Below are 13,805 nucleotides of genomic sequence, written 5' to 3' on the forward strand. Positions count from 1 at the left end.
AAAACTGTCCTAAGACAACTCATCTACCAAATAGGTGTCAGATTATAGAGGATATTGAAGTGTAAAATTAATGTTGGGAGATGTCAACAAATTCCTAAAATTCTCTTATTTGAAGAATAAAGTTACATATTCATCTTCATATTGCCAATTTCTATTTTGAAAAAAAATAAGAGTAAAATGAGTCTTAATTTAAGTTCCTATTTTACTCGCAGTAATATAAACACTTCTCTTCAAGGTCATACAAAAAACAGTACACTTGCTTTCACTGAACCCCACAGTCAGTTGATTGACATTATTGCATCAAAGTGAGCAGACCCATGTTTGGTTTGGTAACAGTCTGAATGTTAAGAATGTGTATAGAAGGGTGATCAATCACTTTTATTTCAGGAACGAAGTAGATTTATTGATGTGATTTTTCTGTGTAAAAATACTTTAGGAATGACATTTTACAGGTTTCATGTTTTTGGTTACTATTTATGTAAGCAACCTTTATTTTAAGTTGATGTAGAAGTAAACACTGGTTGAACATTGCCCTTCAATTGTGAGAAGACCAGTGACTTTATGATGTCAGAGCTACCCTTCAGTTGCTAGGAGACCAGTGACTTTGTGATGTCACAGCTTTTTGACTTTGAGAACCATGTTGGTGGTCTAGAGAGTTTATCTGTGTATGCCAGCCAAGCAGCATTTGAAGTTGGAGTGTGTAAAATCAGACAAATGAGGAAAGTATCTGAAAAAAGATTTCTCTGAGATGGCACATATTCCTTCAGAAATTCAAGATGTGCCTCTTAAAGATGAATCAACTGGTTCCAAAACCTCCATTAGATCTTCTTTGTGTGATTACACACTAACTGGGGACTCAGTTTTGAGATCTATGATTGAAGAATATGCTTTTCAGGCTTTGTCTGAGGAAGTTGGGATAAAAAGGCCATGCTACATATTTTCTGTCTCTGAAACAAATGAGTTGAATGATTTTCTTTCACTAACTTTTCCACAAAAACTCTGGACTATACTTGAAAGTGAACAGTTTGAATCTATTTGGTGGGATGAGAGTGGCACTTCTATAGTGATCAATGAAGAACTCTTTAAGAAAGCAGTCTTGGAAAGAAAGGTCCCTTTCAGGATATTTAAAACTGATAGTATGAAAAGTTTAGTTCGCCAGCTTAACCTTTATGGGTTTAGTAAAAAGCGACAAACTTATCAAAGATCTGCTTCACTACCTGACTTTCTGGAAGAAGAAAGCAATGTCTCTCTTTTGAGCAAGGTATTCCAAAATTTCCACTTATTGGTAATATGTAAGATTAATTCATGTGACTTACAAAGCATGTTCACATATATAGCTAAAACTGAATTTAAAATTGAGATAGAATTCCAAAATTTCCACTTATTGGTAATATGTAAGATTAATTCATGTGACTTACAAAGCATGTTCACATATATAGCTAAAACTGAATTTAAAATTGAGATAGAATTCCAAAATTTCCACTTATTGGTAATATGTAAGATTAATTCATGTGACTTACAAAGCATGTTCACATATATAGCTAAAACTGAATTTAAAATTGAGATAGAAAATTGTTGAAAACATTTTATTTTTTGAAGTTGAGAACAGCTGGAGGTTAAAATATTTGATATTTAACATACTCTCCTAGCAACTTGAAACCGGATACTTGTCCTCAAGCTACTTTAAGTGGTATTTACTGTATATATAACAACATATTTTTTTAACTGAGGAGCATACCTGTTTCTAACATGTAAGGTGTTAAAACTACTAATGGAGACGTTTTATTTGATGCTCTTTAATTGGTATCATTAAAGGAATACATTTTTATAGTTTAGCTTTGCTTTTCAAGGGTACCTTGGTGTATAAAAAAATGAAATAATTGTATCCTTTGATTTTAGGTACAGGTCTACCATAATCCAAATTTCAAAAGAGGTTATCCCCAAATTTTAGGAAGAATGAAAAGAAGAGTTGGGATTAACAATGTGTTTCCAAAATCTTCATTAGTTCGAGATTACAAGAAGAAGCATGTAAAAGCAAGGGTTAACATAGATGATCGTAACTCTGGTTTTCATCCTGAAACTAGTGGAGAGAGTCCATTTTCAGCTTCCACAAGTTTAAGTGTGCCTTTCACACAAAAGACATATACCAGCCAGATAGTCCCTAAAACAAGCGCCCTTTCTCCGGGTGACTTATCTTCTCCATCATCAATATCAGTTAGACAAACAGAACAGAATGTGGTAGATCAACCTGCTCTTTTAAACCAGTTGAGCGTTTTTATTGGCACTCCCATAGCACCTACACTCAAGTAAATGGCCACATTGAGGACTTTGCTACTATCGCTACCTCTACTTCTCAGAACCACATTCTATCTCCATTTCGGAGCAGTTCTTTTGGACTGATGGTGGAGCCTTCTACATTTCCAGGCAGGTATAGCGATATGTCAGCCCATGACAGTCCTTTTCCTAACCAGCAACAGAGAGGCAACTCAAGGTCCCCAGTGCCAATGACCGCTTATACACCCACCTCCGCTCTTTCAAGTCAATTCATCAATTATATTCCTTATGTGAAAACCATGCTAATTAAAACTGACCTATCAAATAAGTATCAGCTTATGGAACCTAATGAAGATTAAAATTTACGTTGGGAGATGTCAACAAATACCTACAATTCTTGTATTTGAACAATAAAGTTACACGTTCATCTGCACAGTTTTGTTTTCTATTTTGAAACAATGAAGAGTAAATTAAGGCTTTATTTCAATGTCTGGCTATTTTTCTGCACTCTTTTATAAACTCTTCAGTTCAAGAAAACATCCGTTAGGCATCCTAGGTAAATGGCACCGAATCTATTGTTTCTAAGCAAGAAAATGAGAACAAAGGGAAAAGAGGTAATGGATGTAAAGTGATTTGGGAAATCATCCCTGCTGAAATGAATGGGTGTCTAAATGAGGATGGTACGGGTGCAGGAAGACATACAAATAAAATTAAAAAGTGCACATACACAGTACATACCTTAGTGCATTCACATTTACATGATATTCTATAAGGTGTAGGTAGGGTCTTAACAAGACCTTCTAGAACTAACACTCAAAAAAGATGTCCTTTTCATTATAGGGGACTGGAATGCAAAAGTAGGAAGTCAAGAAACACCTGGCGAAACAGGCAAGTTTGGCCTTGGAGTACAGAATGAAGCAGGGCAAAGGCTAATAGAGTTTTGCAACGAGAACGCACTGGTAATAGCAAACACCTTATTCCAACAACACAAGAGAAGACTCTCCACGTGGACATCACCAGATGGTCAACACCGAAATCAGATTGATTATATTCTTTGCACCCAAAGATGGAGAAGCTCTATACAGTCAGCAAAAACAAGACTGGGAGCAGACTGTGGCTCAGATCATGAACTGCTTATTGCCAACTTCAGACTTAAATTAAAGAAAGTAGGGAAAACCACTAGACCATTCAGGTATGACCTAGATCAAATCCCTTATGAGTATACAGTGGAAGTGACAAATAGATTTAAGGGACTAGGCCTGATAGACAGAGTGCCTGAAGAACTACAGCACAGGTTCAGGACATTGTATAGGAGACAGGGATCAAGAAAATCCCCATGGAAAAGAAATGCAAAAAAAGCAAAATGGCTGTCTGAGGAGGCCTTATAGATAGCTGGGAAGAGAAGAGAAGCGAAAAGCAAAGGAGAAAAGGAAAGATATTCTCATGTGAATGCAGAGTTCCAAAGAATAGCAAGGAGAGCTAAGAAAGCCTTCCTCAGCGATCAGTGCAAACAAATAGAGGAAAAAAATAGATTGGGAAAGACTAGAGACCTCTTCAAGAAAATTAGAGATACCAAAGGAACATTTCATGCAGAGATAGGCTCGATAAACGACAGAAATGGTATGGACCTAACAGAAGCAGAAGATATTAAGAAGAGGTGGCAATAAAACACAGAAGAACTGCACAAAAAAGATCTTCATGACCCAGATAATCACGATGGTGTGATCACTCACCTAGAGCCAGACATCCTGGAATGTGAAGTCAAGTGGGCCTTAGAAAGCATCACTACGAACAAAGCTAGTGGAGGTGATGGAATTCCAGTTGAGCTATTTCAAATCATCAAAGGTGATGCTGTGAAAGTGCTGCACTCAATATGCCAGCAAATTTGGAAAACTCAGCAGTGGCTACAGGACTGGAAAAGGTCAGTTTTCGTTCCAATCCCAAAGAAAGGCAATGCCAAAGCATGCTCAAACGACCGCACAATTGCACTCATCTAACATGCTAGTAAAGTAATGCTCAAAATTCTCCAAGCCAGGCTTCAGCAATACGTGAACCGTGAAATTCCAGATGTTCAAGCTGGTTTTAGAAAAGGCAGAGGAACCAGAGATCAAATTGCCAATATCCGCTAGATCATCGAAAAAGTAAGAGAGTTCCAGAAAAACATCTATTTCTGCTTTATTGACTATGCCAAAGCCTTTGACTGTGTAGATCACAATAAACTGTGGTATATCCTGAAAGAGATGGGAATACCAGACCATCTGACCTGTCTCTTGAGAAACCTGTATGCAGGTCAGGAAGCAACAGTTAGAACTGGACATGGAACAACAGACTGGTTCCAAATAGGAAAAGGAGTAGGTCAAAGCTGTATATTGTATCCCTGCTTATTTAACTTATATGCAGAGTACATCATGAGAAACGCTGGGCTGGAGGAAACACAAGCTGGAATCAAGATTGCCGGGAGAAATATCAATAACCTCAGATATGCGGATGACACCACCCTTATGGCAGAAAGTGAAGAAGAACTAAAGAGCCTCTAGATGAAGGAGGAGAGTGAAAAAGTTGGCTTAAATCTCAACGTTCAGAAAACTAAGATCATGGCATCTGGGCCCATCACTTCATGGGAAATAGATGGGGAAACAGTGGAAACAGTGTCAGACTTTACTTTTTTTGGCTCCAGAATCACTGCTGATGGTGACTGCAGCCATGAAATTAAAAGACGCTTACTCCTTGGAAGGAAGGTTATGGCCAACCTAGATAGCATGTTTAAAAGCAGAGACATTACTTTGCCAACAAAAGTCCGTCTAGTCAAGGCTATGGTTTTTCCAGTGGTCATGTATGGATGTGAGAGTTGGACGGTGAAGAAAGCTGAGCACCGCAGAATTGATGCTTTTGAACTGTGGTGTTGGAGAAGACTCTTGAGAGTCCCTTGGACTGCAAGGAGATCCAAACAATCCATCCTAAAAGAGATCAATCCTGGGTGTTCATTGGAAGGTCTGATGTTGAAGCTGAAACTCCAATACTTTGGCCACCTCATGCAAAGGGTTGACTCATTGGAAAAGACCCTAATGCTGGGTAGGATTGGGGGCAGGAGGAGAAGGGGACGACAGAGGATGAGATGTTTGGATGGCATCACCGACTCGATGAACATGGGTTTGGGTAGCCTCCGGGAGTTGGTGATGGACAGAGAAGCCTGGCGTGCTCCAAATCATGGGGTCACAGAGAGTCGGACACGAGTGAGTGACTGAACTGAACTGAGGGTCTTAAGATGGAGAAGAAAATGGTGCCCCGCTCCAGTATTCTTGCCCTTGGAGAATTCCCTGCAAAACGGCTCCCGGTGGGCTGCTGTCCATAGGGTTGCACAGAGTTGGACACAAGTCAAACGGCTTAGCAGCAGCAGAGTCTTAAGACATTAGACAGGAGAGTGTCTTCATTATAGAAATTCATTTCATACTTGAAAATATAGATATTGTAGCATGTCCAAAATTAGGATAACCGTTATACCGTCACTGTGATACCAAACATTACAGGACATAATCAGTGACTGGACAATGCTCAGCACAAGATAGATATTTTACAAGTGGTATTGTATAGTGTCATTTTAGCTCTGCTCTCCTTAAAGCATACTTTTATTTCCTGCCACGGTGATTCCACCCTATATTTCCTGATGAATATTTATATTTTGTTTATCTGTTCCCTCACGACAAAATAAATTCCTGTGGTGATTGCAGCATCTCAGGATGGTTAAGTTCTTTGAGGACAAGATATTTGTTTTCCATAGTAGTTTCATTATCGTTTTGTTACACCTTGCTTCTGGAGCTACAATCACACACACTGCTTTCAGATGTGCTAAGCCCCTTCTCACAATTTTGCCTCAACTCTTTCTTGACGTTGGAAGGAACCTCTGTTCGCCCTCCTACCAAGGTGAGCACAGGTATCAGGGCTTCAATGTGTTTTGGGTCTACCCCCTTTTCTTTATGTATCTTTCACATCAGCTAAAACGTAGACCCTGCAAATGACATTTTGTAAGTACTTACTGAATTATCAATAATGAAAAGTAATCACCAATCCAATGCTATATACATTACTCTACAACAGCCTACAACCTGCACTATTATCATAATTGGCCTTTCCTACTTACTGAGAAAATTTTCCCAGTTGAGAAATATATATATTATATTTACATGAATGTCAAATGTGGGAATTCAAATTATACAATGATTGCTGCTCTTATGAAGTTTACAGTCTCTAAGAACCCATACTGAGCATGTTGTTTCAGGCCGCAGTTCCCTAAAACTCAGTAGTAGTTATAGAGATACTTATGAAAAAACAAACAAACAAAAAAGAATCATTCATTTCAATCATCTATAAGAGTAATGGAGTAAGGAGGGATCAAAATCAATGGCTGATCCTTCATATAGTTCACAACGAAATACGATGAGCAGAGTGTCTGCCTTTGGACTATGCAGACTCTCATGAACACTACCTCGGGATCTTGGCAATCTCCACTTTGTGGCCATTCCTTTAGACGGTGGTGGCAATGTTAAGTCATGGCCCTGTTCTGGTATGGTAACCCATACAGGACAACACCAAGTTAAAGTTCACCGTTCTCATGTTTGGGGCTAATGGACAGTGACAGTTGTGGAATATTTGTGTGGATAAGGGAGGTGTCCACACAGCACACTCTTCTTCTTTCACTGAAAGTTTTCATTGAATTTGGCTGAGAATACTATGCTTTAGAGAGGTAAGCATTTTGTAGCCATTATAAGAGTTATTGAAATTGGTGTCCTTCGTTGTCATTTCAAGCCCAAAATCCAATGGTCTTGTTTTCGATTTCAGGCATCTTACTTTGTAGTGAAATTTGCATGCTTTGAGAAATAGCACCTTAAAGCAATCACGTCTTCTATTTCATTGTCATTTACTGATTATTCCTTCTCACTCCCTTTTATCTTCTTTCCTGTTCTGCTTTGTGTGGCAGGTCCTTCTCAAAAAGAACAGGATTAATTCCCTTAGTGCTCTGTGGTAACTGGGAAAAGGCATAAGGCCATTCACTATATCGTGTGGAAAAGCTACTGTTTTTGTTCCCTCCTGAAAACATATTATTAAATTGTCCCTCAATTGCCCTACCACGGGAAGCCTGGTTACATGATACATTACCTTGTTGATCAATTCCCATATGGCTTTAACATATCAGTACCTTTAATTCTCAAAAGCTGATAGAGAAAATAGCTCAATACATTAGGGAAATATTGTACAAGAGTTCAATTTTCTTTCCTTTACTTATTTATTTTATAATTGGTGCCTAAAATAGTAAAAGTGAGAACAAAATTTAAGGGAATTAAACACAGAAGATGAGACAAGAAGTAGAAAAACTGATGGGAGATGATCAGAGGATAAAATTGGATGTTTACAATGTAACAAGCAAATGTGTAACAGCAGGACCTAAATAGGTCAATATGACTTCAGTATTGTTACCCTACAAATTATTTTCATTTTAGCAAATCACAGAATAGTCTTACATGCAAAACATTTCAAGATCCCATGGAATGCACAACAAAGTTATATCTTTTAAAACATTCTGATTTAAAAAGTCGCTAGAGAGAAATCATTCAAGTACAAAATAATTTCCAAAACTAAGCCTAGAGACGTATCAGAGAAACTCTGGGAAGTTCATAGGTGTCCTTCAGTGAGTCCTTGGGTTTTCTTTTCTTTTTGTAATTGTGTTTAAGCATATAAGATTGTGACTGTGCGTGTGTGTGTACATCAGATTAAGAATGTGTTTGTGAGTATATGTCTGAGCTCTCTTTTGGTCTTTTATGTTAGAAATTTCTGCTGAAGAAATAATTCATTCAAAAGTATAAACAGGTACAAATTAAAATGCTCATTCAAAAGTCTTCTTTTTCTTTTCAAAGTGCAAGATAAACGGATGCATCAAAGGTTGAAAACATTTCAATAATACCCAAGCTACTCCATCCAAACATAATTAAAAACTTTGAAACTCTCCCAATCAGCCCAGCAAAAGATGAGTGGGACCTTAAGTATCTATTATGTCTGGCAGTAACAAAACACCCAGCCTCTAATATGGCAGTAGCAAAGAAGGCCATGTAGAGGCCTGGAGTTTCAACCGGGCCTTCCTGTAATAGGATACTACCTTCCTATAGGAGGCTGCACACTCACCAGTTGGGGATTTCACATGCATTCACACACTTCCACAATGCTCAACCTTCATCTGAAGAAAAAACTGTGACATTAAGAGAAGAGGAATGGTCTGTTCACAGAAAAGGCAAGTGGTAAAGTCAAAATGGATCCAGCTTCCTGCCTACATCCATGCTCAGTAATGTAATCCCTTGCAAGCATTCCTAAGGGTGACTAGGATGCACAAGTCAAAGATGCTTCTCCCAGGATTACAGAGATTGATTGAGAAGCTATAAGTTTGTTTACCTCTCACCCCTTCCTTAAGATCACATATCATGACTGTTAACACATAAGCCAGAAAGAAAAACGCCAATACAGTATACTAATGCATATATATGGAATTTGAAAGATGATAATGATAACACTATATGCGAGACAGAATTAGAGACACAGATGCATAGAACAGTCTTATGGACTCTGAGGGAGAAGGTGAGGGTGGGACGTTCTGAGAGAATAACATTGAAACATGTATATTATCATATGTCAAACAGAACACCATTCCATGTTCCATGCATGAGACAAATGCTCAGGACTGGGGCAATGGGATGACCCAGAGGGATGGGATGGGGAGGAGGGGGGTCCAGGAAGGGGAACATATATAAACCCATGGCTGATTCATGTCAATGTATGGCAAAAACTATTACAATATTGTAAAGTAATTAGCCCCCAGCTAAAATAAATAAACGTACAAAAAAAAATGGGCAGCTCTAACACATATTTAGAGACAATGCCTGCTTCTGCCTAAGACCAAGGTTGTAGATCCAAGTGGCATATAGGGTAAGGTTTCCATCTCAGGATGCCACATGACACCTCGGGAGTTCTCCTTCTCTGCAAAGGTCTCAAAAAACATTGTGAGAAGTATGTTTTGAGGGAAGGAAACAAGGAAACCGACAAGAGTTGTGTTCTTTCTAATTATCCTCAGTCTCACTTATCATCCCATGTATAATGACAAAGCCCCTCAAGCACTGCCAATACCAATTTTTTGATGTTGTTCAGCCACTCAGTCTTGTCTGACTCTTTGTGACTCCATGTACAGCAAGAACCCTGGGTTCCCTTGCCTTTCAAATCACCAGTTTACTCAAACCCATGACTTTTGAGTCAGTGATGCTTTGCAGCCATCTCACCCTCTGTCGCTCCCTTCTCATCCTTCCCTCAATCTTTCCCAGCATAGTTAAGGTGCTTAACAAAGGAATTATTTCAAGGGGCCCAGATTCTTGCATCTTCCCATAGGTAGAAAATATCTCAATCCATTCACTTGATGTGTTCTGATTTTATTTCGTTGACCATAATATTTGCACAATCTCCATACCTGATCATTGTACCAAAACTTCTGTAAAACCTGGCTCCTCTGATCCTTCTTCAGAGCAGTCTTTTCGCATTACTTAAGAAGTTGCTCCACGTGATTAAAACCTTCTTAGGATGAAAGTCTAGAATATGATTAAGAACTCTTACAACTCAATAATAAAAAAAGACAAACACCCAATTTAAAATGGGCAAAGAATCTAGACAGACATTTCTCCAAAGAAGAGGTACAGTTGTCCAACAAGCTCATGAAAAGATGCTCTGACATCATTAGTCATCAGAGAAATGCAACTCAAAGCCACAATGAAATACCATTTCATGCTCATTATGATGGAGATACGATATATATGACAATAAAAAGTGTTGATGAGGATGTGGAGAAATTGGAAATTGATGCAGCCTCTAAAAAAAATAGACTTGCAGTTACTTAAAAGTCCAAATATTGAGTTACCACATAATCCAGCAATTCCACTCCTAGGAATATATACAAGGTTAATGAAAACATATGTCCTCAAGAGGAGGATCATAGCAGTATTAGTCATAATAGCTAAAAAGTGGGAACAATCCAAATGTTCATCAACTGATGAATGTATAAATAAAATGTGGTATCATCTATGGGATGAAATATTGCTCAGCAACAAAAATAAATGAAGCAATAAAATATGTACCAACAGAAAAAAAAAAAAAGAAAGTCCTGATGAAGAAAACATAATTAGTCACTTTTAGGCTATGCAGTTTTCTCAGTCATTAGCACACATTCTAGAATTGCAAAAAAAAATTTAAAAAAAGGAAATTCTTGTGCAGCATCTCAGCTTTAGCCTATGTTTACTAATTCCTACCTAGCAATGTTCTGAAACTCAAAGGCTTGCTACTACTTATTAAAACCTGAGGGAATTTATGTTTTCATAAATTTGTGACATAAGTTTATGAAAACATATAACCATACATGTTTACATTATTTTAAAAAACATTTTCTTTACTTTTAGAAACAATGACAAGGGTGAAGTGAAGGGACACCTAAGTGTAGAGCCTGAATTTATTCTGGGTAACTTAGCTCTGTATTTTAAGTTTCTGTTTGTTTGTTTTTTTCTTTGTCTATACATACTAAGGCAGTCCCGGTTACACATTTTCCATGACACACACTGTGATGCTTTTCTTGTCACTTGCACAAGTTGGCCGAGGACTGATTTTCTATCTTCACTTGAAAGAAAATGGTTAAAATTTGTAGTATAATAAATATACAATGCTGTGTTTATTTCTGCTGCACAGCAAAATAAATCAGTTATTCGTGAATATAGCTGAGTCTCCCTTTTGAACAGTCCTCCCATATCCCTCAGGGGTCTGCTCCCCTAGCCCACAACACACTCCACTAAAGCACTTCATAGCACTGAGCAGGAAGTGCTATCTACTACATTAGCTATCATTAGCTACCTACTACATATTTGGTATTTTACATCTGTCAGTGCAATTTGTTCAAATCATTCCATTCTCTCCATCCCACTCTGTGTTCACAAGTCTGTTTTGTATGACTGCATCTCTTTCTACCCTCCAAACGGATTCTTCAGTACCTGTTTTAGAGATTTCATATTCAATATTGGTCCTTCTGTTTCTGAATTATTTCACTGCATCATAGGCTCTAGATTCATTTGTAACTCTACAAATAATCCAATTTTGTTTCTTTTTATGGGTAATTTTTCGTCCTATATATGTAACATAGCTTCTTTATCCATTTTTCGTTCCATGGGCACTAAGGTTGCTTCCCTTTATTGGCTATTATAAATGGCATTACAATGGTTACTGGAGTACATATCTTTTTCAATTATAGTTTCCTTTGAGTTTATACCAAATAGTGGGATTGTTGGGTTATATAGTAGTTTTATTCTTGGTTATCTAAATAACTCCCATAATGTTAGGCAACGGGGCAGCATTCATTTACATTCCTAACAATAGTGCAGGAGGGCAGGAGGATTCCCTATTCTCTATACCATCTCCTTTATATATTATTACACAATTATACACACACACACATACATATATATACATATACATATATTTACTTCTTTATTTGGTTGTGACAAATGTCATTTGCTGCATGTGGAATCTAGTTCCATGACCAGGGACCAAATCTGGGACACCTGCATTGTGATTATGATGTCTTAGCCACTGGACTAGCAGGGAAGCCCCCTATTGTGGATTTGTTTTTATCGATGGGCATTTAGAATGGTATGAGGTGATACTTCACTGTAGTTTTGATCTGTGTGCCTTTGTTAAGTAGAGGTAGTTTTTGCTATGGTCAGTTTCGGGAGTTTCTATCACAAACACTTGTTAAATCATGTCAAAGGTTTTACAACATCTGTTGAGATGATCATGTAGTTTTAATCCTTTAATATATATTGATATGCAGCTACTGAAGAATGTTTGCATATTTTGGATAAACCCCACTTAATAATGGTGTTCGATCCTTTTAAGGGATTGATGGATTTTTTTGGTCGCATTTTGTTAATGATGTTTGACTCTGTTCATCTATGTGATATTGGTCTCTAACTTTCCTTTTCTGTGTTATCTTGCTGTCGGTATCAGGGTGATGGTGACCTTGTAGGATGAGTTTCTGGGTTTTCCTTCTACTTTAGAATTGTGGAAGAGTTTCAGAAGCTTAAATGTTAGCAGTTCTCTCAATGGTTCATAAAATTTCCCTGGAAAGCCATATGGCTTTAATTGTGTTTACTGGAAAATTTTTCCATCACACTTTCAATATTAGTGTTTCTAATAGCTGTGCTAATATTTTCTATTTCTTCTTATTTGAAATTCTGAGAGTTTGTCCATGGATTTCAGATTCTAAACTTTATTGACTTATAATTGTTTGTTGTAGTCTCTTCTGATAATTTGTTGTTTTTGTAGTATCAGTTATATTGTCTCCTTTTGTATAACAAATTCTACTTGTATAACAAATTCTACTTCTAAGTGTTTTTCTTTTTCTTTTTTCATACTGTTCATGGGGTTCTCAAGGCAAGAATACTGAAGTGGTTTGCCATGCCCTTCTCCAGTGGACCACAATCTGTCAGACCTCTACACCATAACCCATCCATCTTGGGTGGCCCCACATGGCATGGCTTAGTTTCATTGAGATAGACAAGGCCGTGGTCCGTGTGATCAGATTAGCTAGTTTTCTGTAGTTTTAGTTTTAGTGTGTCTGCCCTCTGATGCCCTCTCGCAACACTTACGGTCTTACTTGGGTTTCTCTTACCTTGGGCCTTGGGTAATTCCTCTTGCCTCCACCGCCGCCGCCAGCCCCAGCCCCCGCCCTGGCCTAGGCCCTGTCGGCCGCCGCCCCCGGCCCCAGGCCCAGCTTATCCCCTGTCGGCCGCCGGATTCGGCTCCCAGCCCGGCCTAGCCCCTCTCGGCTGCCGCCCCCCCGGCCCCCGAGCCCTGGCCCGGCCTAGGCCCTCTCAGCCGCCGCCCCCGGCTCCAGGCCTTGCCTAGCCCCTGTCGGCTGCCGCCCCTGGTACCCGTCCCCCGGCCCGGTCTAGCCCCTCTCGGCCACCACCCCTGGACCCCGGACCCCAGCCCGGCCTAGCCCCTCTCGGCCGCCGCCCTGGCCCCCAGCCCCTGGCCAGGCGTAGGCCCTGAAGGACGCCGCCGCCAGCCCCCGGCCCAGCCTAGACCCTGTAGGCCGCCGCCCCAGGCTCCTGGCCCTGGCTAGGCCCTCTCGGCCGCCAACCCTGGCCCCTCGGCCCCAGCCCGGCCTAGCCCCTCTCGGCCGCCGACCCCAGCTCCCGGCCCCTGGCCCGGCCCAGCTCCTCTCAGCCATGCTTCTACTCTGAGCCGTCGCAGCTGCCTCACTTCTGCGCCGAGCCATCACAGCCGCAACAGAAATCAGATTGATTATATTCTTTGCAGCCAAAGATGGAGAAGCTGTATACAGTCAGCAAAAACAAGACCAGGAGCAGACTGTGGCTCAGATCATGAACTGCTTATTGCAAAATTCAGACTTAAATTGAAGAAAGTAGGGAAAACCACTAGACCATTCAGGTATGACC

At 39.5% G+C, this 13,805-nt stretch overlaps 1 protein-coding gene across 1 annotated transcript; it reads left to right on the plus strand.

Moving 5' to 3' along the window:
• Positions 1–630: 630 nt before the first annotated feature.
• Positions 631–2,707, plus strand: LOC145537615 (heat shock transcription factor, Y-linked-like). Its single transcript, XM_081568314.1, has 2 exons — positions 631–1,261; positions 1,900–2,707. Exons 1-2 carry the CDS (start codon positions 749–751, stop codon positions 2,308–2,310), a joined length of 924 nt encoding a protein of 307 aa, XP_081424440.1. The 5' UTR covers positions 631–748; the 3' UTR covers positions 2,311–2,707.
• Positions 2,708–13,805: the final 11,098 nt, after the last annotated feature.

This window comes from Giraffa tippelskirchi, chromosome Y, assembly GCF_054371585.1.
Source record: "Giraffa tippelskirchi isolate mGirTip1 chromosome Y, T2T-mGirTip1v1.2.pri, whole genome shotgun sequence".
Classification (NCBI taxonomy): Eukaryota; Metazoa; Chordata; class Mammalia; order Artiodactyla; family Giraffidae; genus Giraffa; species Giraffa tippelskirchi.

Excerpts from the sequence above, each read along its gene's own strand:
- LOC145537615 (XM_081568314.1), top strand. The coding sequence starts at position 749 with ATGGCACATATTCCTTCAGAAATTCAAGATGTGCCTCTTAAAGATGAA. Across the intron at positions 1,262-1,899 it reads ATGTCTCTCTTTTGAGCAAG|GTACAGGTCTACCATAATCC; the intron begins GTATTCCAAAAT and ends CTTTGATTTTAG.